The 25961-nt window shown below is 39.1% G+C and overlaps 1 protein-coding gene across 1 annotated transcript; it reads left to right on the forward strand.

Annotated features, from left to right (window-relative positions):
• The first annotated feature begins 555 nt into the window (after positions 1 to 555).
• CRLS1 (cardiolipin synthase 1) lies at positions 556 to 25082 on the forward strand. The gene is made up of 7 exons (XM_044263426.1): positions 556 to 1000; positions 3875 to 4012; positions 8713 to 8842; positions 19584 to 19669; positions 20458 to 20526; positions 22052 to 22143; positions 24095 to 25082. Exons 1-7 carry the CDS (start codon positions 695 to 697, stop codon positions 24180 to 24182), a joined length of 909 nt encoding a protein of 302 aa, XP_044119361.1. The 5' UTR covers positions 556 to 694; the 3' UTR covers positions 24183 to 25082.
• Positions 25083 to 25961: the final 879 nt, after the last annotated feature.

The raw sequence follows: 25961 nt of genomic DNA on the forward strand, positions 1-25961 counted from the left end.
TATTTTGGAGTTGCTGGAAGGATTAAACGGGAGAATGCACTAGAACCTAGCTGTAATAAACACTTTCCTGGTAAACTGTCATTTTCTAATACCAACATTTTTGGCGTATTAAACGCTCAGAAGAGGGAAAAAGGCAGGGAGCTTGTATTAATGACTTCTGTACCAGACGCTTTACTAATGTTTAAACCTCCCACGAGGACCCCCGGAGCGCCGCACACACCTCGGGGTGGGGGGGCGGTCTTCTGCAGGTCACGGGCCTCGGAGGGCTTCAGGCCGAGACCCGAAACGGCTCCTACGCTCTCGGGCCACATCGGCCCCGCCGTCACTCAGCCCTACTAGTTCCTGTGCTCCCCTCCCCGCGGACCTCAGCTCCCGACCACGGCAGAAAAAAAAGCCACAGCACCACGAACCTACGGCTCCCAGCAAGCCCACGGGGCCTAATGCAACGCTCCTTCTGCTACCGCCGGGGGCGCTGGGAAGGCCAGCGCCGACGGTGTCGCAAAAGCGTCGCGAAGGCGTCGTCCTTGGCGGCTCCGGGCCACCTGTATAAGCAAAGCGTGCTGGGGTTTGAAAACTGCTATGGAGGCGGCTGAGCTTCCGCGACGTTGTGGGCACTCTATGGAGAGGCGGCTCGCCGGTGTCCCAGGCTGCTGAGCTCTCGCCGCCTGTGTCCTCGCGGCGCGGCGGCAGGGCCATGCTGGCTTCGCGCGTGGCCCGCGGCTCGTGGGGCTTCCTTCGCAGCGCGGCATGGGCGCCAGGGGTGCGGCCGGGCAAGGGGCGCGCCCGCGGGGCTCTGCTGCGCTCGGTGCCTGGCTGCCTAGGCTGCCTGGTGGAGCGCTGGTGGCTGCGCCCCGCCGCGCTCGGTCTGCGGCTGCCTGGGGCCAGCCCACGGGGCCACTGCTCCGGCGCGGGGAAGGCGGCTCCCGGGCCCGCAGCCGGAGAGGACGCCGCCGCGGAGGCCCGGGGCGGCCGATGGGGCCAGGCGAGCGCCACCAGCCTGGTAGGTATAGAGGAGGCGGCGGAGGGGCAGCCCTGGGTCGGGATTGCGGGCCCTCACGGAGGTCGGACTTGGAGGAAAATAACGTGCTCTGACTGCCCCAAGTCAGACATTTCCGTTCCAGAACTTGTAAACCGTTCCCTGAAGAGTAACGGGCAGGTCATTCAGTTGGGATGAATTTCAGAGGTGCCAGCGGAGTCCACCTTTAGTCTCGGCGGTCAAGTTAGAATTCCTCCTTCCCTACCCGCTTTCTGTCCGCACCTTAAGCGGGATCGGCCACAGGATATTGCATTGGTAAAAATAGCCTTCACTTGTCTTATTAAGTCTATTTTTAATTCTCTGAAGCCATTCCCCAATGTTTAGGGCAAGTCAGTAGGAATCTTCAGAAGAGTATACAAGCCTTTTTTGGCTTGTGCAGGTTTGGTTCACTATCATTTGACCTTTGGTAACCTTATGTATTACAAGATGAAGGATAATTAAATAATCGTAATTAAAGGATTCTTTAATTATAGAAGAAGATTACAACTCTTTTTTTGAGGTAATAGAACGAAATATTTGTCCGCTTACCTTTTGAAATACTGCCCAAGCAGAAGACACCAGAGCATGAATATGGGAGAGCTTTTGATGTCATGTTAGCAAGGCTCATGCAATTATTACATCTTCAATTGTTATGTCTTCAGTGGGCCCTGTACTGCTTTCATCAGTTGTACAGCATGGGTTGAGGTGGCCACCTCCTGGCCGGGGTCTCAGCTCCACTAATAGCTAAAGTATGTCGGGGTTTGAATGCTGGATGCTTTGAGGTTGCCATATGGTGGCTGAAGTCCTTCCCAGAGCGGCAGTAGTTGGTCGAGTATGCCACAGGTTATCTGGTTGGGTAATCTGAGATTAGCTCTCTTAATTGTAATTTAGAAACTTGCAAATGTAATGATTAGAAATTAATGAGGTACTTCAAAATATTTTATATGGAGCTAAAAAGAAGTCTCTTTCACTGTTCCAACAACATTATAGTTCTGTTGATTAGTTCGCCAAATGAAATGATCTGGCTGTTTGCAACTTTGTCTTTAATTTTGCCCTGTGCGTATTTCTGACATTAATTTTGGGACTCTATTTTGACCTTTTGTTTTGTGATTCCTTTTTCTCAGTCATGAACTTTTTCCCCCCCTCTCAGTTGCTGTAATATTGGATCAGTGTTTGACTTACTTGGTACCACATTATGGTAAACAGACCATGGTAAACAGAGTTTTTTCTTTGGGTTCTGAAACACTCTGACCTTTGAACTTGAATTTGGAATATGTTCCCAGAATTTTCCCATTTCATTACATAATGTGTTCTACTTTCAATAAAGGGTCCTTGAGAAGAGGTTTGTATTGCTTCTTGTTTGTTGATTTGTTTCCGGAGAATTTGAAGTTTTTTCTGTATTCTGCCCTAACAACCCCATTCTCTTTTCAAATTAAGGTAAACATTTCTTACCAGTTTGTTTATAAACACAGATTTAGTATCTTTAGAGAACTGCTTTTTCTTATGGGATGGTTCATGGAATTTTAAAAGATTTCTTTAGAAATGGAAACTGTCGCTGTTTTAAAAAATCAAAGTTAAGGTTCAGATTAATTGGTTACTAATTAAGAGTAGGGTTAGTCTTGTGAGGAGATAGTCCCATGGGGTAGGAGTTGGCAACCTTCACCAGTAGAGAAAAAGTCCAGGCTTTAGGGAGACATTTTCTTGGTATTATTTCTATATCCTGTTGGGCAGGGTATCTTAGCTCCACTAGGGTGGGGCTTTTTAAAGTTGAAATATTCTCATGCAACAGATTTTGTTTGGCAAGTAAGTAATGTTCTTCATAGTAGCTGCCAAAGAGCCCTTTTGTTAGTGCCAACTTCAAACAGCTTGGCTCCAAATGAAGTTTCAAAGAATATTAAAGCCCTCGGATTCTAGGTGGAAATTTTAACATTTCATTTTCATGGCTGTTTTGAACAGATTTACATAATTTCTCTTTATTTCCTAAAGGTCTCAATCCCTATTTCTATCTCCATTTTCTTCCAGCAATTATCCATTCAGTGATGAGATCATGAAATTAAATTATTTTTCCCTCTTCATCATATGTCCATATACCATATAGCATTTAGCCTTCCTTTGATGGTATGTGCAGGGGAGGGAGAGAAGTTATTTGCTAAGCATTTTAGGCCAAAATGCCTGGGGTTGGTAATTTGGCTCGTTTTTGTTTATTTGTTTGTTTTTCCCTGACACTTCATGTAGGCTTTCTACTTGAAGTATAAGATCTTCTTGAAGTTACACTGTTAAAAGCAGAGTGTTGTCAGGTTTGAATTCTAATCCTGAAGTCCTATATTAAAGCCTTGACCTATATGGTAAATAATACATATTCTTTTCTTTCTTTAGGAAATGTGTGTGTGTGTGTGTACGTGTACATACACACACTCTATATATAGCAGATACTTTATGGGTATATGACATATCTTCATCTTCTGTATTTCTGACAGTTTTAGAGCTATGGTCTGTAAACAACAGAATGGATTTTAAAAGTCAAAGTATTAAATTTATGGGCGCCTGGGTGGCTCAGTGGGTTAAGCCGCTGCCTTCGGCTCAGGTCATGATCTCAGGGTCCTGGGATCGAGTCCCGCATCGGGCTCTCTGCTCGGCAGGGAGCCTGCTTCCCTCTCTCTCTCTCTCTGCCTGCCTCTCCATCTACTTGTGATTTCTCTCTGTCAAATAAATAAATAAAATCTTTAAAAAAAAAAAAAGTATTAAATTTAAAGTTTATATAGTTTTTGACTCCTAAGTTGGTGTAAGCATATTTTTCTAATATGGTTAAAGTATTAATTCCTAGCATTTAATTTAAATTTTGTTGTCTTTGTGTTTCAGTATGAAAACCCATGGACAATCCCAAATATGTTGTCAATGACAAGAATTGGCTTGGCCCCAGTTTTGGGCTATTTGATTATTGAAGAGGATTTTAATATTGCACTAGGAGTTTTTGCTTTAGCTGGGCTAACTGATTTGGTAAGTTGTAAATGCACTTCCCCTGTTTTGCTCCCCTTTCAAATCCCAGGGTCTCTGGTACACTGAAATAGCACAGACTTAGTCCGCTTTTTCCTGGAAGGAAATCCTCAAGATGTGTTTGACCCAGTACTTTGTATAAGGACTTGTCTTTAACGTCTATGTGGAACTCTTTATTTTTTAAGTGATGTAAGGAAGGAAGTAAAAGGTATTGGGAGGCATAGGAGGAGTGCTTTTTACTCTTGGTTTTTAACTTTTTAGTTAAAGAAAAACCCTTAGAAATTCCCAAGAAGTCAAATATTTGCTTTAGGAATAGAAATAAAGGAGAGAAGTTATGAGACTATTTTTCTGTTTATTGTAATAGAAATACTCTGATCTTTAACAACAATTGGTTCAGCTTGTGGGGGGCGGAAACAGTGGGTCAGTTATTGTGACCAGGTAGCTTGTAGAGGTCAGAGCTCTACTCAAGTTTATGCTGGTGGGAGGCTATAAGCATCCACACAGATTTGGTTTCTGATCCCTGCTCTGCTCAGCAGAAGATCCTGCCCTGGGCCAGGCATTAGGCATCCTTCCTTCTTCCACTCCCCCAGTAGTTGGACAGATGAAAAAATAGCCCTTTTATATCACTGTGTCAGTTTCAGAGGATTTATTTGGGTTATAGCAAATTAGAACTTGGAAAATAATTTTATAATGGAAGGCAGCATATGTGTGAAAGAGGCTTCTGTGGACTACCAGCCATCAGCATGTGTGACATTACTTGTATTTATCACCCGCCTTGTTGCATAAGGGATTTAAAATGACTTTTAAAATTACACGTCCTCTAAAAACGCAGTTGAGGAAAGTGGTGGAAAGATAGAGGAGAAGTTTAAGATCAGAGCAGAGTTCGCATGTAGAAATAAATACATTATATCCTCATACAAGGCTGGTCTGAGATCTGTGTGAGCACCAGACAGGCAGTAATGTTTTGGTGCCTCTTCAGACTGATTTATGTTTGGAAAGTATTGCTTGATACTTATTTAGTGAGAGTGAAGATAAACTAATTTTCTATAAATAACAGTTGTATAGTATCTGTAATGTCAGCTATTCCGTCTGAGGTTCACAGACACAAAATTCCACCTGCACTGGTGAACAATACAGGATTAAGTGAAGAATTTGCAGGGTAAGCAAAGGAGGACAATTGCATTATATAGCATTTCTAAATATGCATCTCAGAATGGTTCCCACTTTTTTTTTTTCAGAGTTTAGCTCTATTTGTCACTCTTGCTCCCCATTCTCACAATTTCTTTCTTTCTTTCTTTTCTCTCTCTCTTTTTTTTCTTTTTGTCCTTGCTTTTATCTCTGTAGCCTGAAGGTCTCTACTCAGACACACTCCAAGTCTGTCAAAGGCCGTTATATTGATAATGGATTTTTTTTTTAATGTAAGAAGATCTTTTTTTAGTTACTGGATTTGCTCTTCTTTTGCTCATACCTTTTTTTAGCTGCTACATGAGATTGTAGTATTCACTGAACTCAGGCCTCATTTACATTTTTCTAAATATACAGTGTATGTGAAAACCTGAGCTATCTGGCACCATATTTCACATTTACTTCATGGAGGTTTTGATGCCTCTAGATTGGCCACTGGGCAGATAGTGGGAGTCGTGGGGAATTTAAGCAGGGGAATGACAAGGCCTGATTGATGTTGTATATGGGAAATAGATTGTAGGAAGGCAAGAATGGAAGCAGAGAGGCTGGTTAGGAGGCTTACAGTTACCTAGGGGAGTGGCAGTGGTAGTAGCTTGGTCTGGGAGGGAGTTTGGAGAGAAATGAGTGAGTTGGGATATGTTTTGAAGATTGAGTTGATACGTCAGTGGATTGCATATGTGCAGTGAGAGAAATACTTCAGAAAGGCTGTTACTTTTTGTTTTCTTTTCAACAACTAGTGCATGAAGGTAACAGTTTCTGTGATGAGCAACACTCAGGGTAGGACAGAATAGAAAAGTACCAAGAGTTGTGCCTGTAATCAGTTCGGTAGTAGTAGTTTGGAGTTGGAATAAGTCAGGGTTAGAGATAAATTTGAGAGTTACCAGCATATGGATGGTCAAGTCTGGGTGAAGTGATTTTTGGCTGGGTTAAAGAAGAGAAGGGGTCAGAGAAATGAGCAGTAGGTGAAGCAATAGAAAAGGAGCCCGTGAAGGACACTGAGAAAGAAGAGCTGGTGAGAAAGGAAGAAAATTAGGCCATCAGGTGTCCCAAAAGTTAAGTGAAGACAGTGCTTCAATTGTGTTGAAGTCAAGTATGCCAAAAATGTTGAATTCATTGGCAATCTTCATGAGCACCATCTCTAGAGGAGTGGGGACAGTCAGAGTGGTTTGGCAAAAAATGTGAGGTATGATGACAATACACATGGCTTTGAGAAGGTTTTGCTTTATAGGGGTATAGGGAAGTAGGGTCAAGGAAGGTAGTACTGGGGAAATTTTTGTTGTTAATTACCTGGTTAATTAAATGACCAGACAGAAGGGAGGAGATTGATGATTCAAGAGAGATGGGGGAGAAGAGAGGCAAATCAGAGAAGGTGAGAGGGCCTAGGATCATGAATCAGGGAAGGCAGAGAATGTGTCTGGGTACAGGAGGTAGGTGGTGGATTTGTGGGTGGGAATATAAGGGAGTGCTAACAATCTGTTTCTGTTTTTCATGGAAAGTATAGATATGATCATGAGTTAGAGTGAGAGGCTTTGGGAGTGAAGGAGGAGTAGGCTTGAAGTGCGAATAGACAATGCAAAAAGAAAAGGTAAACAGGCAGGTGTGGGATTGCCAGGCAGTACTGAGCGCCCATGGGAGATTTATGATTCCGAATTTGAAGTGAGATCAGTTTAGCTCACTTATGTGTTCTTGAGCAATGGTCGGCTGATTAGGTGCAGGCCTGGAGTAAGTACATGGATAGTTTTGTGTAAGGGAGGATAGAGAGTGAAGTGAGAGAGTTACAGATGTCTGCAAAGGAGCGGTGATGTTGGTCACCTTGGAATCTAATGTAAGTAGAAGAACAGGGAGGACCAGACCAGAATGCTAGTGAAAAAGTGGAGGGTTAAGTTCCTTGAGATCAAAAGCTGAACTGAAACCTGAATCCTCCAAGGCCCCAGTGCCCAGTTCTAGACATTGTTACATGTAGTATACAAGAAAATAGGTTCTTTCAGTGGCTGTAGTAAAAGCTAGTAACTGCTTTTTTTTTCCTTGAGGATTTACTGAGTACTAAATAGTATTAATTCCATTATGTGCTGAAGACAATAAACTCTTTGAGGTAGGTTGTACAGATGAGGAAGGGGAAGTTTGGGCCAAATTAATTTCCCCAAGGTCACAAAGTAAAGGGCTGAGCCAGGACTTGACCCAGTTATGTTCTGCTGCCAAAGGCAAGTTCTTAACCATAGACCTCTAACTCACTCACTGGAGTACTTGAGATTCAGAGGACTTATTTATCCCTTAAAATGTACATGTTAAATTATGTCTAAGTTAATTTGTCCTTGGTTCTTTGTCTTTGGAAATAGGACTAGAAAATTCAAACATTTGTTGAAGCTTGAAATTAAATAAAGTGAATGAAAGCCAGGTAGAGACTTGGAAAGCCAGAAAATAACCTCCCTTATTTAATGGGAATAGGTGATAGATAGTTGCTTTCAATTCATCTTGTGGCCCCAGGGTAATCAGATCTTTCCATTTCTCAAATGAAATTAGAGATCTGGGCTTTTGTGGTAAGACTTGAATGTTTAAATTTTGGCAATTAATTTATGGTTTTGAAAGCTCTGGACAGGTTAAGCAAAAAGCTGCTTGCAGGCCCCATTTGGCCCATTGATAACCATGTATGACTTCTGCTTTAAAATATGATTGGCTTCCAGGAATAGTGAGTAAGTAATTTTCATATGAAGATTTTCAAGTAGGCCGGGTACAGAGGATTGTTTTTTTGTTTTGTTTTGTTTTTAAGATTTATTTATTTGAGAGGAGAGAGAGAAAGCACACACATGCAGGTGAGGGGGAAGGGACAGAGGGAGAGTCTTACTAAGCAGATTCCCCACTGAATGTGGAGCTGAATGCGGAACCCAGTACAGGGCTGGGATCTCATGACCCGTGGGATCATGACCTGAGCCAAAAACCAAAAGCTGGACACTGAACCAGCTGAGCCACCCAGGCGCCCCTGAGGATTGAGTTTTTTATTCACATACAGTCAAACATGGAATTAATAGTTGCACTAAACAAAAAATAAGTGAGAACTGTTGTGTTGGTTCTTACCATAGAAAAGTAGGTAGGAGTGAAAATCGAAGTCTTAGAGTTAACAGGTAGTCCTTGGCAAGCAAAAGCAGCTATTTTGGCTGTAGTGAAATAACCCAGGGCTCAAAGGAGTGGCTGCCAGTCCGTGTTCTGTCTGCCATGCGCTCTATGGCTTTGTTGGGGGTCCTTTAAATCTCTAAGTTTGTGTTTGGATTCAACCCACAATAGGGCCTTATGAAAATAAAAGAAAGACTGGAAGGCCTAGAGAAAGAAAAGTACTGTAGAAAAGTGAAATTGTTTTTAGACCAAACCAGTGAAAGAATGAGAAGGTTTGAGGGTAAGAAACAGAAGAGGTTTTATTAACATTTTATGAAAATATACTTGTTATTCTGGTATCTATTAACCTTCAAGATATCTACTCTGTATCTATTATGACATTTGTTTTAAAAAAAAACTTCTATTTTCAGTTGGATGGATTTATTGCTCGAAACTGGGCCAATCAAAAATCAGCTTTGGGAAGTGCTCTTGATCCACTTGCTGATAAAATACTTATCAGCATCTTATATATTAGCTTGACCTATGCAGATCTTATTCCAGGTAAGAACGCCATCCTGCGTACTTTTAAATAGCATAGGGAAGAATAACATTAGTCAGTTTAGAATTTCTCTTGATTGAGAGACAAATAATTTTTGTTTTAAAAATATATTTTTCAACTTTAAACTGTTTCCCTGATTTTAAACCATTGAACTGTTCTGATTGTCAAGCTGTTATTTTACTTTAGAATTTATGTCCTTGTTTTATTAGCAGAATCTGTTGTTTTAGATTGTTTGAAGTTAAATTTAAGCAAATATTATTTCGCATTGCCAATTCATATTTAGAATTTTTTGAAATGGTATTTTATATTCCTACTTAGTGCCTGGTTTTTGAAAGCAATTTAAGGTTTTCTTAAGTCTGTTGCTTATTTAGTACAGTTTAATCATAAAAAAATGAGAGCTCTGAAATCCTGAAAATATTTACAAAACTTCACATTACTAGTTTTACTTAGACATTGTTATGCAACTTGAAATCATATATATATATAATATATATTAAAATACATATAGTTTGTACATTATCTGAATACTCTCTCTAAATTTTACAATCTTTTGCTTTTTATTTTGCATGTGCTTTTCTGGTTGTTCATTTTCTACTTAAGCTGTATTTGTTAATTTTTCTCCCTTGGTTTAGACTAAACTGTTAATTTCCAAGTGTTAGAAATAGAATCTGAGAATAAAGCAAACACTGCCGCATGGTCTTTCCATAGCACGTTGTCACTGCCATTTGATAGGAGGAAGTGTAATGGCATTTCAGTCTAGTATAGTCTCCTCAATTTAGAGGCTCTTTTTCTCTTTTATTTTTAGGCTTTTAAATTCCCATGCCAAATTAAAAAATAAACTGGATTAATGTTTATATTTATGTGTTTCTTTGAAATTCAGAATTTTGGTCTGTATACGGTTGGGGATGTTGAAGGGGCAAGGGTACTCTCATTCTAATATAATTTGTGGAGGGGAAAGGACCCTAAGCAACATTCTGTTGATTTTATTCAAGATCCAAATGATCTTGTATGTGTGTGCATGTGTGCACATACTTTCATGCCTCCAATTTTTTAGAGTTATTTTGCATTTTGTTGTATTACTTTACAAAGGTTGATCAGGTATTTCCCTTTTGAACAAAGAAGTTGTATCCAGGTTTTAGCATAATAGATAATGTTCCTGTGAGATTTACCTGAATAAGTATATGTTGTTTTGTAAGCTGAGAATTCTTTTTTGCTATTATTCTGGGAATTTCTGTTGTCTCTCTTCTGTGTTGGGTCTATTTTTCCAAGTTTCCGTGGCTGCTTTGTTGAGAGTTTCCTTTTGGTGGAGTGCAAACTTCTGTTGTTTCCTTTGTAAGGATGTACTGTGGCAGCCAGAGTTTCAGAGGTTCATGATGTCTTTATTCTAAAGACAACTAAAATGTCTTTATTCTGTCCTCCATACTTGATTGAGATTTGAATTGGACATAATTTTCAGTTGCAGATGATTTTCACTAAGAATTCTGAAGACCCTGTTCTGTAGACTTCCAGATTCCATCTTGCTGTTGAGATGTCTCATGCCATTCGGGTACCTTTTCCTATATGTGATTGTTTTGTACTGGAAAGTTTTTAGATTTTTTTGTTTGTTTACATTTTTTCTAGTTGATATTTTGGAAAAAAATTATCTCTCCTAAAAATTAATTTTCTAGCTATTTGTGTGGGTATCACATTATCCCAGCACTTTTTATTTTTATTTATTTATTTATTTTTTAAAAGATTTTATTTATTTATTTGACAGAGAGAAATCACAAGTAGACAGAGAGGCAGGCAGAGAGAGAGAGAGGGAAGCAGGCTCCCCGCTGAGCAGAGAGCCCGATGCGGGACTCGATCCCAGGACCCTGAGATCATGACCCGAGCCGAAGGCAGCGGCTTAACCCACTGAGCCACCCAGGCGCCCTATCCCAGCACTTTTTAAAAACAGATTTTTTCTTTTCTTTTCTTTAGAGAGAGAGTAAGCAGGGGGAGGGGAAAAGAGAGAGGAACATGGGGATTCTTTTTTTTTTTTTAATTTATTTATTTGACAGACAGAGATCACAAGTAGGCAGAGAGGCAGGCAGAGAGAGAGGAGGAAGCAGGCTCCCCTCTGAGCAGAGAGCCCGATGCGGGGCTTGATCCCAGGACCCCGAGATCACGACTCGAACCGAAGGCAGAGGCTCAACCCACTGAGCCACCCAGGCGCCCCAGAACATGGGGATTCTTGTGTGTAGGAGCCCAGCTTGGGGCTCAATTTCACAACCCTGAGATCACGACCCGAGCCAAAAACCAAGAGTCAGACTCTTTCATCAACTGAGCCACCCAGGTTCCCTGTCCCAGCATTTTTTATGGAAAAGTCTGTATTTCCAGGCTCACTGCAATGTCCGTATATACATGAGTCAGTTTCTGGGTTGTCTTAGTTGTTCCCCATTGATTTGTCTGTTTTTATACTAATACCATCTTAATTGTTACTCCTTTGCTAAAAGTCTTAATACCTGGTAGAGCAAGTCCTTCCACCTTTGATGTTCTTAACCCTTTCTATTTTGTGTGTAAATTTTATTTTTTTAATGTATTTTAAGTTTATTTATTTAAGTAATCTCTACACCCAATATGGAGCTTAAGCTCAGGACCCTGAGATTGGGAGCCCCCAGCTCTACCAACTGAGCCAGCCAGGCGCCCCTTGTATGTAAATGTTAAAATCAGCTTTTCAAGTTCCCCAGAAATGCTTGTTGGAATTTTAATTGGGATTGCATTGAGTCTATAGCTCTATTTGAAAGAATTGTTACTTTTATAATATTGATCTTCCAGTCCATGAGCATGATACATCTACTCTATTTAATCTTTTTACAATGTCAGAATGGGGGTACCTGGGTGGCTTAGTGGGTTAAATGCTCTGCCTTCAGCTCAGGTCATGATCTCAGGGTCCTGGGATTGAGCCCCACATCAGACTGTCTGCTCAGCAGGGAGCCTGCTTCCCCCCTCTTCTCTCACCTACCTCTCTGCCTACTTGTGATCTCTGTCAAATAAATAAATAAAATCTTTTTAAAAAAAAGTTAGAATGTTAGTCTTCTTCAGAGAGGTAATAAACAATTTTTTATTAGATTTATTTATTACATGGTATATATTACTTGGTAATTTTGATGCTTTTCTAAATGGTAGCTTCTGACTATTTCATTTTGTAATAACTAAAGTCAGTTCTATTTCTGTTGATTTTTATGCTAGCAAAACTTGTTAAACTCTTATTCTTGGGGTGTCTGGGTAGCTTAGTCAGTTAAACAGATCCTGGGATTCTGGGATTGAGCCCCATGTTGGGTTTCCCTGCTCATTGGGGAGTCTGCTTTTCCCACTCCCTCTGCCCCTCTTCCCCCCCATTCCTGCTCTCTCTATCAAATAAAATATTTTTAAAAACTCTTACTCTAATAATGTAAATTTTCTTGGATATTCTACATCCTCAATTAAGTATTGTCTATAATTAATGATAGTGTATTTCTTCTTTTCCAATTCTTTTACCTTTTTTTTCCCCTTGCTTTTTCATACTGCACAGTACAGTGTTGAATAGGAATGGTGTCTGTGTTTTGTTTCCAGTTTGAAAAGGAAAGTTATCAGCATTTCACTATTAAATAAGATGTTTCCCCTAGGGTTATATAGATTTTTTCAGGTTATGGAAGTTCACTTCTGTAGGGCATTTGCTAAGAGTTTTTATTACAATTAGATATTGAATTTTATCAAATTCTTTTTCTTCATGTATTAGTCATTTACTTTCTTTTTTAAGCTCTTAATGTGTTACGGATTACATTATTGTTTTTCTCATGTTAAATCAACCTGAAATTCCTGGTATAAATCTAATTTGCTCATGATAGATTATGAAAATATTGCTGAATTTAGTTTCTAGTATTTTGTGGAAGATTTATATCAGTACTAAAAAGATTGGTTTGGAATTTTTTTTCTGATTATCCAACAAGGATATATTAGGTTTTACTATTAAATTTATACTGATCACATAATAAGAGTTAGGAAGTCTAGGGTTTCCCCCCCCATTCTTGGGAGATATTTGTGTGAAATTGCAATATTCCTTCTTTAAATGTTTGATAGAACTTACTGAAACACTGAGGACTGGAGTTTAGGAAAGAGTTTTCAAATAGGTGATTCATTTTTTTTGTTATAGGATGATTCAGATTTTCTGGCTCATCTTTTGTCTGTTTGGTAAGTTGTGGTGTTTTTCTAAGACCTTGTCCATTACAACAACATTTATAAAGATTTACCATTAACTATTTATGGTATCCACATTAACTTTTTGATGTTCTTAGGATATGTAGCAGTGCTGTCCCCCTTTTCATCCTGATTATTAGTTATTTGTCCCTTCTTTGTTTTTTTCCCTTGAATTGTCTTAACAGAGGTGTATCAGTTTTATGAATCTTTTCAAAGAACCAACTTTGGGCTTTGTCTGATATGCTTACTGCTTCATTAAATCTTGCTCTTTTATTTCTTTCTCCAGGTTTCCCTTGCTGTCCTTTTTCCAAATAATTTAGATTGGTTCTGTTTAGTAGAAATATAATGGGAGCCATATATCTAATTTAAAATTTTCTAGTAGCTATATTAAAAATAAAAGGGAACAGGTGAAAATAATTTTAATAACATTTAACCTACTAGATCAAAAATATCATTTCAATGTGTAATAAAAAATTAGTGAGTTTTTCCTCATACTATGCTCTCAAAAGCCAGTATAATTTTCATTTTACAGCATCTCTCTTTCAGACCAGCCATATTTCAGGTGCTTTATTTTCCCACAACAGCACAACTGTAGATGAATATTTAACTCATTCCTTTCAGCTTTTCTAGTTAGCATTTAGGGTTGTACATTTTGTCTTAAGCATCTCTTACTGAATCTCCTGTGTCAATAGAAGTATTTTTGCCATTATTGAGTTCAAAATACTCTGTTTCCATTATAATTCTTTCTTTGACTTAGGGGGTTAATAAAAATTTATTTCTTAATTTGTGAGGTTTTCTAGGTATGTTTTTATTATTAATGTCAAGCATAATTACCTTATATCCAGAGAACATGCTCTGATTTTAGCCCTTCAGGCAAGTATAGGGTCAATTTTTTTTTTTTTTAAGATTTTATTTATTTGACAGAAAGAGTGAGAATGGGGCACCTGGGTGGCTCATTCGTTAAGCATCTGCCTTCGGTTCGGGTCATGATCCCAGGGTCCTGGGATCGAGCCCCAGTTCAGGCTCCCTGCTCTATGGAAAGCCTGCTTCTCCCTCTCCCACTCCTCCTGCTTATGTTTCCTCTCTCGCTGTGTCTCTCTCTGTCGAATAAATAAATAAAATTTTAAAAAAAACGAGAGTGAGAGAGTACAAGCAGGGAGAGCTGCAGGCAGAGGGGCGAGGGAGAGGGAGAAGCAGGTTCCCTCTGAGCAAGGAGCCAGACCTGGGGCTCCATCCCAGGACCACCTGAGCTAAAGGCAGATGCTCAACTGACTGAGTACCACCCAGACACTCCTACAGTCAAATTTTAAAAACATTTTACATGTGCTTCAAATGAATTTTTGAAGTTGTAGTGGTTGGGTGTGATGTTCTCCATTTGGTCAAATTTTAAATCCTGATATTTAAATCTTTACTGAGTTCTTTTTTGTTTGGTCTGCTTGTTTGTCAGTTACTAAGAGTAGGTTAGTTTCCTTTGTATTTAGTTTTCCATTATTTTTCTTTGTAGTCTGATATTTGCTTTGTGTCTTTTGAAGTCCTGCTGTTAAGTGTATATAAATTAGATGTTTTTGTCTTTTTGATAAATTGAATGTTTTATTATGAAGTGTGACCCTCCATATTTTCAATAATGATCAAGTCAGTGTTTGCCTGATGGATAAATCACTTTCAATTTCTCTGTGTCTTTATATTTTAGATATTTCTTGTAAATAGCATGAAGATAGTTGGGTTTTCTTTATTTTTATCCAGTCTAAAAATACTTAATCTTTCTGCTGGAACATTGAATCCATTAACATTTACTGTGATTACTAGTATTTGTATAGCAGTCTTCCATTTTATGTGTTTCATTTGGCTCATACGTGCTTTTCTACATCTGTATAGATTTTTTATCATCATACTTGTTTTCCCTGTGTGCCAGTTTGGCTGTGTTATATTCTGTTTCCATTTGGTTTTTCTTAAAATTATTCATCCTTATCAAAGTTTGGTGTTTGACCTTCATTTACTCCTTTCTTAACTTTGGTTATTGTTGCCATGCTTTAATTTTATATACTTCTTAAACCCACATGATATTGTTTTAATAGTGTTCATTTAGATGTATCTTCATATTTACTTTTTTCTGGCTTACATTGTTTGGTGTATCTTAAACCCTTTTATCTGGGATCACTTTCATCTGAAGTACATCTTTGAAATCCTTTTAATATTGGGCAACTGGTGGTACATTCTTGTTTTTATTTGTCTGAAAATAATTTTATTTTGCCTTTATCCTTTTGTATTATGAGATCATTTTATTCTTTTGTATGTGTGAGGATATTAAGTTCTACTCTCCTAGCAGATTTCAATTAATATAATACAGTGTAATCAACTACAGTCACCGTATGATACATTAGATCCTCAGACTTTACTGATCTTAAAAGTGGAAGTTAGCACGCTTTTCCCAACCTCTCCCTGTCTCTCCCATCCTCCAGCTTCTGGCAGCCACTTTTTTACTTGCTATTTCTATTTCAACTTCTATTTTATTTTTATTATTTTTAAAATTTTACATATAAATGATACTGGGCAGTATATTTCTTTCTCTGATTTTGCCTTTGTTCTTGAAGGATATTTTTATTGAGTTTAGAACTCTGGGTTGGTTGGTAGTCATTTCTGCACATTTAACATATCATTCAATTTTCATGTTTGTTGTTGGTGTAAAAGAAATCAACGGCTAATCCATTTCTTTTTTGAAATTAACTGTTTCTACTCTGGCCGGTTTTAAGATTTTCTCTTTGTCTTTGGGGTTTTCTGCAGTTTCATAGTAATATATCTTGGTATGAGTTTCTTTATTTTTATTTTATTAACATATATTATTTGCTTCAGGGGTACAGGTCTGTGAATCATCAGTCTTACATAATTCATAGCACTCACCATATCACATACCCTCCCCGATGTCCATCACACAGCCACCCTGTCCCTCCCCCACCACCTCCCAGCAGCCCTCAGTTTGTTTCCTGAGGTTAAGTCTCATATGGTTTGTCTCCCACCCCAGTCCCATCTTGTTTCATTTTTTTTCCTCCCTTCCCCCCAGGACCCCCTCCCCTGCCTCTCAAATTCCTCATATCAGAGAGATCATATTTGATTGACTTATTTCGCTTAGCATACCACCTTCTAGTTCCATCCACGTTGTTGCAAATGGCAGGATTTCGGTTTTTTTTTTATCGCTGCATAGTATTACATTGTATATATATACTACATCTTCTTTATCCATTCATCTGTTGATGCCCCCTTCGGATCACTTTGATATGAGTTTCTTTTTTATTTATCTTGCTTGGGATTTGTTGGGCTTTTTAAGGTATCTTTAATGAGTTTGAATTAAAGTAGTTCTTATTAACAAATGTGAAACTGGGAAATTTGTCTTCTCTTCCCATTCTCTTTGTGACTTTGTCTTTTCATTCCTTCACTGTCATTTTAGGCAGGTTTTAGGGGGAGAGCTGTTTATATGCGATCTTGCATCTTCTTACTTTTATACTGCCTGCATTTTTGTAAAAGTTCCATCCACCTTGATTTGAACAGCTTTGTTTCCTCAAGAGTAAGAAATGTGCTTTTTTCCTCAATTAGGATAATAAATAATTCTGCTCTTCTTGCTCTCTATGGGAGGAGAGATAAGGATGAAAACAACTTATTTGGTTTGTTACATTTGTAGCAGTCTGGGATGTGAGTCTAAATTAATTTGTACTTAGGTGCATTTGTTCTGCCACATTTACTAAATAACGATTCTTTTCTGTATCTTGTATTATTTCTGGTTTACTGTATAGAAAATTCTTATTGCTGGTTTGAATCAATTTCTGTAATTATTCTGTTATTCTCAGTGAAATAACCTATGATATTGAAATGACCACTTGTGATAAAAGTAACTTTGTTTTATTTATTTCTCTTGAATCCTAATAAAATTAGTCTGTAATGTGCCTCTTTGTTGCAGACATTACCTATTTCAGATAGGGTTAGCAAGAAGGGAGGAAAACCTTGGAGCAATCCCTGACACATTTTACCCCCTTCTACCCTCACTAGCATACTGTTATACTCTGATAAGCAAAATGAAAGCTGTTTTAGCCCTGGAAGAAAAGGAAAGGGAAGGCTGGAGAGAAAGGGGGAGCAGTTAGAAAATGCAGAAGTCAGGGAACCCAATAAAATTGCCCAAAGAACCATAGTAAAAGCCTGTATGTATACTGTCAGTTGGCAGAGGCCTTAGAGACCACCTGGTGAGGCAGGGTCCCATCCCAGCCTGGCTGTGCATGCGAATCCCCCAGGGAGCTGTCATCTGTATTTCTGTGAAGCTCTCCCAAGGTGATTCTGTGGTGGGTAGTTTGGAGAAAACTTGATTTTTGTTAACTTTTCTTTCCTCCGCCAGACTGTTACAGATTGTAAACGGAGTCTGGAGGTGCTAATCATGACTCACATGGCTGGGCTGGAGCCTCGCACTCTGGCCTGAGCATAGGCTGAGAATTTCATAGGCCTAGGTTCCACTCCTAGGTCTCCAGCCATACTGCTTACTGTACTGTTGACTAGTGGTACAGTACTAGTACTGGCTGTACTACTCACTAACTGCCGACCTTGGCCAGATTATATATAATCTGCCTAAGGCTTACTTTCCTTATTTGTAAAATGGCAATAATGACGGTCCCTATTTTGTGGAATCGATGTATAGATTAACTGACAGTATGTATGAAGTGCTTACAACAGTGCCAGATACTCAATAAATGGTAGTGTGGGTGTTATTGGTTAGGACAAGAACTCAAGGATTTGCGGTGTATTGAATTGCCTCATCTCTTCTGCAGAAACTTCTTATTTAAGACTAAGTCCTAGTCTCTTTTCCCTTATGATGATGAAATACACTAACAAGCATTTCTTCTAAAGTTGTGTTTAGGAGGTTTACTCTATGTAATTTGCATGAGTGTGCTGCATCTTAAAATCTGATGGTTAGATTTTGCCAGCTAATGACTGCTGTAGAAAAATATGTTTTACAGACACAGAAGTCTCCTAAAAATCATGGCTGTCTTGTTTTGTTACTTGGCTCATACAGCTGTATCTTCTGTGTCCTCCAAATGCTATTACTTGAGTGGTAGATAAGTGTTTTCTCTTTCAAGTAGTCTTGTCATCCAGGACTAGGCCAAGGAGCTATACTTATATCATAGCCATAACCAACACAGATTTAAATTGTAATCTCTAATTAGATTTTGCTGGAGTTGCATTGAATAGAATGTCAGAACTGGGTTATGGACATTGGGGAAGGTATGTTCTATGGTGAGTGCTATGAAGTGTGTAAACCTGGAAATTCACAGACCTTTACCTCTGATACTAATAATACATTATATGTTAATAAAAAATTAAAAAAAAATTTTTTTAATTAAAAAAAAATTTCAGAACTGGAGAGGACCATAAATATCATCTCAAAAGTAATTCATAAAAGAGCTGTTTGAAAGTATTATGGAAGGGGGATACACATGACCCTGTTATTTTAGTTTGAAACAATTTGTCAGGATTTTTTTCTTTTTAAAAAAAATTTTTTTTTCTACTAGAAGCAATATATGTTCATAGTTAAGACCTCCTGTAGTGTAGAAGGATGTGAAATGAAACAGGACCTCTGCCCTCCCATTGTTACTCAACAAGGGAGCAGTGATTCTTTGAGTATTAATCTATATTTTGCTGGCTCTGGCTTTGGGGCCATTTTATAGAATCTTTTGGAGGTGGTGAGGAGGAGCAGAGGGAGAAGGAGAGAGAGAATCTTAAGCAGCCTCCCGGCTCAGCACAGAGCCTAACATGGGGCTCCATTGCATGACCTTGAGATCATGACTTGGAACTAAACTCAAGAGTTAGACTCTTAACTGATGAGCCACCCAGGCACCCCCATGCTGTAGAATCTTAAGAATAATGAGAAAATTATCAACTGATTGGATTCTTTTTAAAATTAGAATTCATTGAATGAATAGGGCAGCAGAAAAAAAATAGCAGTTGCCTGGATAGGAACTGACCAGACAAGAATGAAAATATTTGTTTTTTTCACAAGTGTTACATACAGCAAATTTTACTGTTTATAAAATAGCCTAGAATGTGGAAGCCATCAGAGCTCCGGAGTTGGCATAATAGTTCGAGTCTTCCAGTATCTTTTCCAGTCTGTACCATCTCATTAATTCCGTGTAAGTATAGTGAGCCTGGTGACCATTTTTCCAAATTCACAAGGCTGAGAGGTCACAAAGGAGTTAGTAGGGGCTGAGTAGGGCTGACACTAATATTAATAATTACAGCTTAAAAACATGGGCAAGAAGGAAAAAAAGGCAAGAGGATTGACATTCTGAAAGGCAGGCGTAGTCCTTCACTTGGTTTGAGGGTGGGTTAGAGAAGAATATAAAAATCAGTGGTTCACTATAAGGACCCTAAACCATCAATAAGTATTTATTTACAACATTTTTGCTTCTGTGAAATACCAGCTCATAAGGCTGAATGAGGTTTTATTGTATGTGTAATATCAGTAATTTTCAAAATCCCATTCAAAATTATTTTATATTTGATTTTCAGTTCCACTTACTTACATGATAATTTCAAGAGATGTAATGCTGATTGCTGCTGTTTTTTACGTCAGATATCGAACTCTTCCAACACCGGTGAGTCTGTTTAAAAATAATTTCTTTTATTATTACTTATAACTTAATGTAAAAAAAAAACAGACCCACTCTATTGTATCTTGAGTTTCACTTCATGGGAGTAATTTATGGCCATTAATTTTTTTATACTTTTTTCAAGAATTTTTTAAAACCACACATAACTGTCATCTTGCTCTTTGAATCACCCACAATGAATTGCCCTGTCCCTAGCAGCAAACTGTTAGGAATGTTTGTGTGACCAAGTCCCTCTGCTGCCTGATTTAGCCTCAACCATGGATTGTCTGGAACTAGATTTTTATAAAATCACAGTTGTATGAATGCAGAATGGTTTGTTTGCAGATTTGTTCACTGTTGTACAGGTACTTGAGCACATAGGCCTAGGATAATCACCTCATCTTTTGGTTCTCAATCCAGAGAAAACAGCAGGATCTTACTCATTTCATGTTTTAGTCTGTGAAAGAAAATAGCAATAAGGGAGATTTATTGAGTTTATTTAGAAAACAGATGTCATCAGGCAGATTTCAGGATAGTTACTGTGTTAGAGTTTTCTAGGGATTGAGTAATCTATAAATTTAAAAAAAAATCTGTTTTCAGTAACCTGTGTATGATTTATAAGGAATATAGACACTGCTCATTTAGGGTGATAAAAGAAGATGTAGATAAAGGGCTTATCTAGCATAGAGCCAGGCAATACGGTCAATATTCAGTAACTGTTAGCTACATATAATAATAAAATGTTTGTTTTAAACGTGAAATTGAATCAACTTTATTTTTTTGTCCTCTTCCAGCGAACACTTTCTAAGTATTTCAATCCTTGCTATGCCACTGCTAGGTTAAAACCAACCTTTATCAGTAAGGTAAGACACACACATCCTTTTAAGTTATTCCCTTGTAAATGTTTATTATAATGAATATAAGCCTCAGTCCGCAGCAGCTGCCAGCGAGATTTATTTCAGTGTGCTGACTGTAGGAGATAGAGAGTGAGGTCATTCACCCAGTTCTCTTGTCCTTTGAGCTTTTTTGGGTCCTTAGTATATGCATATGTTTTGCATTGGTGGCCTGAGCTTTTAAGCATCCGAAGGAGGTATTAGGGTCAGTGTTTTGGGAAGGTGGATGAGGTGAAATACAGTTGCCTCTTGATGAGCTACAGAGAAATTATGGAGGTTCCTTTCGTTACCCTCCTTTCTGTGGGGGAAAACACCATAAAATCAGGCCCTTCGTTTTCACCACTGATGATTACGTGGAAAGGATAGGAAAACGTACATAGTAATAAACAGCTCCTACTCTTAGTTGTCCATCTGTTGTCTATTTTCCTGAGCCCCTTTCAGTACGGTAACTGTGCCAGTCTTTGCATACAGAGAACACACCATTCATTAATGCTTCTCAAGGCACGTTTGTTTTCCTAGTAGCCTTGATAAGTTTGTTGTTATCATCCTTTTGCCCTGTCCCTTGTGACAGTACTTTAACAGGTTAGGGACACAGAGCATCTTTGGGACAGTTGGGTTGTTACCATGATACATAAAACTCGCTGAGGTGGAATTATAGGATTTTTGTTTTTCTGTTTTTCTTTAGATGCCAGTGATTTACATTTGTATCAAGCATAACAGAGTGTAGCACTACTTAGAAAGGAACTCAAAGAGGTGTAAGAAGTTCTTGATACAATTTTATTATTTAATTTCTTAAAGATGAAGTGGGATTCTTGTCTTTTGGTTGCAGAATGGACGATAGGGGTGCTTCTGTGCACATGTCCCCCTGCTACATCCTTCACACCCTCTTCCCCAGCGAGCTCAGGATGAGTAGGCAGTCTCCAGCGCCTTTTTGGCTCTATTTTCTTCCTTCTGTCCTCCATGCTGTCTTGTAGGGTCGGGGAACATACGCCTTGCCTCCAGAGCCTCTTCTCGTGGAGATGAATGCATTTCAATTTTCTGACCTCTTAGGGTTTGACATTTGGGCAAGCCAAGGGCACTGGATGAAGGGCTAGCAAGTCTGGGTTCTGGGTTCGGCCCTGTAACCTGCTATGACTGCAGGCAAGTCACTTAGCTCGTGACATTTTCACCCGTGAAAATGGTATAGGTAGCTTTGTTATTTCTATTCCACGGGGCTAATTTAAAGACAACTGAAAAAAGGCCAAGAACATTGCAACATTATTGAATTGCTATGGAAATTCAAGATAGTAGTATTTTCTGACATCCGCTTAGCCTCAGTGTAAAGGGCACCTATGCAGACAGATGAGCTGGTTAGTGAAGTTCCCCCTTGGCTATTCCAACACCGGGCATGCCGAGGATGTCATGTTACTGCATGATGGGCTGTGCCTTTGTTTCTTGAGCTTGAAACAGGATCTCCTTGGCACTGCTCATTTATAACTTTTTTTTTTTTTTTAAGGTAAACACAGCAGTCCAGTTAATCTTGGTAGCAGCTTCTTTGGCAGCTCCAGTTTTCAATTACGCTGACAGCATTTATCTTCAGATACTGTGGTAAGCTAAGTGTAGAATTACCCTCTGAGAATGTCAGCAAAATGGCTTATTGCAACAGTCTTAGAATTTACTTGGTTCTTACCGTGTTTGAGGAGCACCAGCTGGGTAAAGTTGGGGGCTGTATTTTATGACTGATACTGTTCTGAAGTTTAGTACCATGCATGGGATATAGAAATTACAGGAGCTTTCATGCAAATTAAAAGGAAGGAGAGGTATAAAGTATTGGGGTTTTGGAGGAGGGAAGGATAGGATACTTGATCCCGGGTAGGGAGAAGAGGGAAAGCTTCAGGGAGGAAGTGGCATTTGAGCAGGAGGCCTAGTCATTTATACAGGGGGAGACTGGGGGAGGCCTCTGAGGTGAAGGATAGACCCCGAGCAAGGTAGGGTGTAGGAGAGTGGGGAGGGGAAAGTGCATCCAGCCTAGTGGTGCAAGGGCATAATGGGAGGAAGACTTGAGAAAGGAGTTTGATTTTTTTTTTTTTTTGATTTATTTGACAGACAGAGATCACAAGTAGGCAGAGAAGCAGGCAGAGAGAGAGAGAGGAGGAAGCAGGCTCCCTGCCGAGCAGAGAGCCCGATGTGGGGCTCGATCCCAGGACCCTGGGATCATGACCTGAGCTGAAGGCAGAGGCTTTAACCCACTAGCCACCCAGGCGCCCCAGGAGTTTGATTTTTATGTTATTATCCTTATAGCTTTGAAATGTATCTCCTTGAAAATACATCAAATTCAAACTGTCCGAGTCCAGATGCACCACACTGAACTTGAAGCACCGTATTTTAGTGCACTTTAATCACTTTAATTAAAGCCTTACTTGATGCAGTCTGAGTCCAAAAATGGTTAGTTAACGAAAGTCAGTTCAGCTGAAGAAGCTTTAAAGGTGATACACGTGCTAAACATTTTATTTTCTAAAATATGTGTATACTTTTTTCTGATTCATGCTACGTCTTTTGATAGAGGACCAATGCCCCTTTTTTTGAGTATCAGTCTAACTGGGAGTTTTCGCTTTCTTGACTAAACTACATCCATAATACAACCTCTCTGACTTTTATTTTCTGTTTCTTTAAAGTGATATAAGAACTTAAGACATTTACAAAGCAATCTAAGTATAGAAACTTTCTAGATTTTGACCATTTTTCTCTAGCCTTTCAACAATCATATTGCCTTTGACAGTAGTTCTTAGCAACTCACCTTGATTTATAAATTATTTCCAAAGTATTCCACTTAGTTCTCCACTTAGCACTTCCTACATGGAAATATCCATGTTCACGTGTGAATTCAGATGATCTAACTGACACAGACAGCTTTGGGATCAAACAGAAACAGAGTCTCTGTGACCTTCGCTCAGCTGGTGGGAGCAGACACGCATGGGTGCACCAAAAACTAATCTGGTGGGCCACGAGCATGCAGAAAGCCATGAGCATGACTCATGGAGCTTCCAAGAGAATCTGGTGAATTTGGCAGTTCACTTAAGGAAAAATCATTTAAAAAAAAAAAAAAAAGCCGGATTTTATTTAAAATGACTCAGATGCTCAAATTCTGCAGGAAATAAAAGCCCAGTACCATCAGCAGCATGGAGCAGTGGAAAGAGCACAGGGCTCTGGACAGAGCTCAGTCAAGGTTCTGTGGCCCTCAGCAAAGTTACCTGGGGCTCCGTCTGCTGCTCTGTAAGAGATGGTTCTTGTGAACATAAAATGATGGCAGAAGACACCTAGAATAATGGCTGGGTAAAGGTGACAATCGCTAGTATTTTTTTTCGGGCTCATTAACTAGATTCTGTTTGACAGTTATCTTAAAAGCAGCAGCTTTAGATTCCTGGAGATAAAAAAAAGAATCACACGCATGGCCTTTTTGCTTTTTAAATAACTCTATTACATGTATTCTTTGTGATTCTCATGGTTACTGTGTTTCAGACTTGACCACTAAACCTTTCTTTCTTTCTTCCAAAAAAAGGTGTTTCACGGCTTTCACCACAGCTGCATCAGCTTACAGTTACTATCATTATGGTCGAAAAACTGTTCAGGTGATCAAAGGCAGATGAAAGCCACCGATCATCATTAGCAAGGAAGCAATATACATCATTGGTGGCAGGGCAAGTGGAAATCTACAGGAGTTTCCGTAATTCGGGGTTCACCTTGAAAAAAGGACTTGTCAGAACAAACCATGTCATCAAAATTTAAGTAATGTGCATTGAAAATAAGCTTGATCATGGGCATATGCAGAATTTCCGATGTATTTTTAAATACAAATAAAACTATAATTTAGAATTTTGTATCTTAGGGTTCTAGATTAATTTCTAAGGTACCAAATTATTCCAATTACCGTCAGTCACTTTTTAATACCTTTTTAAGAAACATAGTCCAGAGCATGGAAACTAAAGAGATGCCACTTCTGTTCAACAGAGTTGAGATTGCTTACAAAGCACCAGGGAATTTACTGGGTTTAAGTATCTATTGGATACACCTTGGCTACACAGTCTTATGTTTGATTTTTAGAACTGTGTACACACTAATAGTTGGCGTGGTTACTATTTGATTATTTAGGATAATGACAATAAAGGTAGCTTAGTGGTGGATGAAATAGACTTGTAAAGAGATTTAAAATGCAGTAAATTTTGAAAATAATAAGGTCACAGCAGAAGGTATTGAAGTTCAAGTTCAGTAGTCTTCCAGCCTCTCAGGTGCCTAACAGTCTGTGTATCAGGTTAGCAGGTGACAGAGGGGGTTGAAATAGGAAAGCGTGGCCATTAGGCTGCACCAGCCAGGAGGCAGTGAGTTATATCCTGCCTTTCACTGTTTCTAACATAGCAACGTTTGTATGATGTTGGAACCTGTACTTACATGTTCTGTAAATAATATGAAACTGTATATTTTTCAAAGGTTTTTTAAATTTTGGGTATCTTTTGTTAAGATATTAAAGGAATAAAAGAGCTGGAAAAGTGCCTTCAGTGCTGGTGGTCTGTTTAACATGCTGTGATCCTCACTGTTGAAGTTTTTTGATTCCTAAAGTCCATTCAAGTACATCACTTGCACTTGCATTGTAAAAATCATTTGTTTGGGACCATCTGACTTAAAATCCTTACTCTAACTCCACCGTCCTGTTTGGAAGGGTGGGAGACACAGAGAGGGACGAGGAAGACAGTGGCTCTTGCTGGTTGCTTCCTCTTAACTGTGGAGGCCTGTTGCTGCCCACTGTCCCAGGTGTCCTGTGGAATTGTGCAGTGAGCTTATCTAAGCTGTGTTAAATTAAACTATGTTAAATTAAGACGCAAAGTTATAAGCAAAATACATGCCTCTTGGTAGTGGCATCCTGGGATCAGCGTGCCCCTCTGTTGCATTCGTTCTGGCTTCCTTGTTCCCAGGCTTGAAATGCACTGAAGCCTGCAGCCAGGGACAGTGTCACTGAATCCAATGGAGTGTGTATGAGGGAAGAGGAGGATGACCTGTGGCTGGCCATTCTCCCCTTCTGGAACCCCCTGTGTAGTCTCATAGCTTGGGTGGCGGTTAGGCTGGAGCTGGAATACCCACCTAAGAGGCACATTGAACACATCTTGGCACCAGTAAAGTGGGAGCACAAAGGTGTTTTAAAATGAGAGAAGAGAACTCAAGATAAAGTAATTATGGGAAAAAATTGGAATTTTGTACTTCATTATGTTTATTTCCTGGTTCAGTGTTGATGCTATTTGGAGTTACTCGTGTCTTGGGCTCATAATCTCTTTAGTATGAAGGTCTTAATCTGGCTCTGGTTAGTAAACCCCAACCCTTAGAAAAATGGTACAAGTTTCTCAAGGGTTTTGGATATTGGGCTATTATACAATGTG

Source organism: Neovison vison, chromosome 8 (assembly GCF_020171115.1).
Source record: "Neovison vison isolate M4711 chromosome 8, ASM_NN_V1, whole genome shotgun sequence".
NCBI classification, from domain to species: Eukaryota; Metazoa; Chordata; class Mammalia; order Carnivora; family Mustelidae; genus Neogale; species Neogale vison.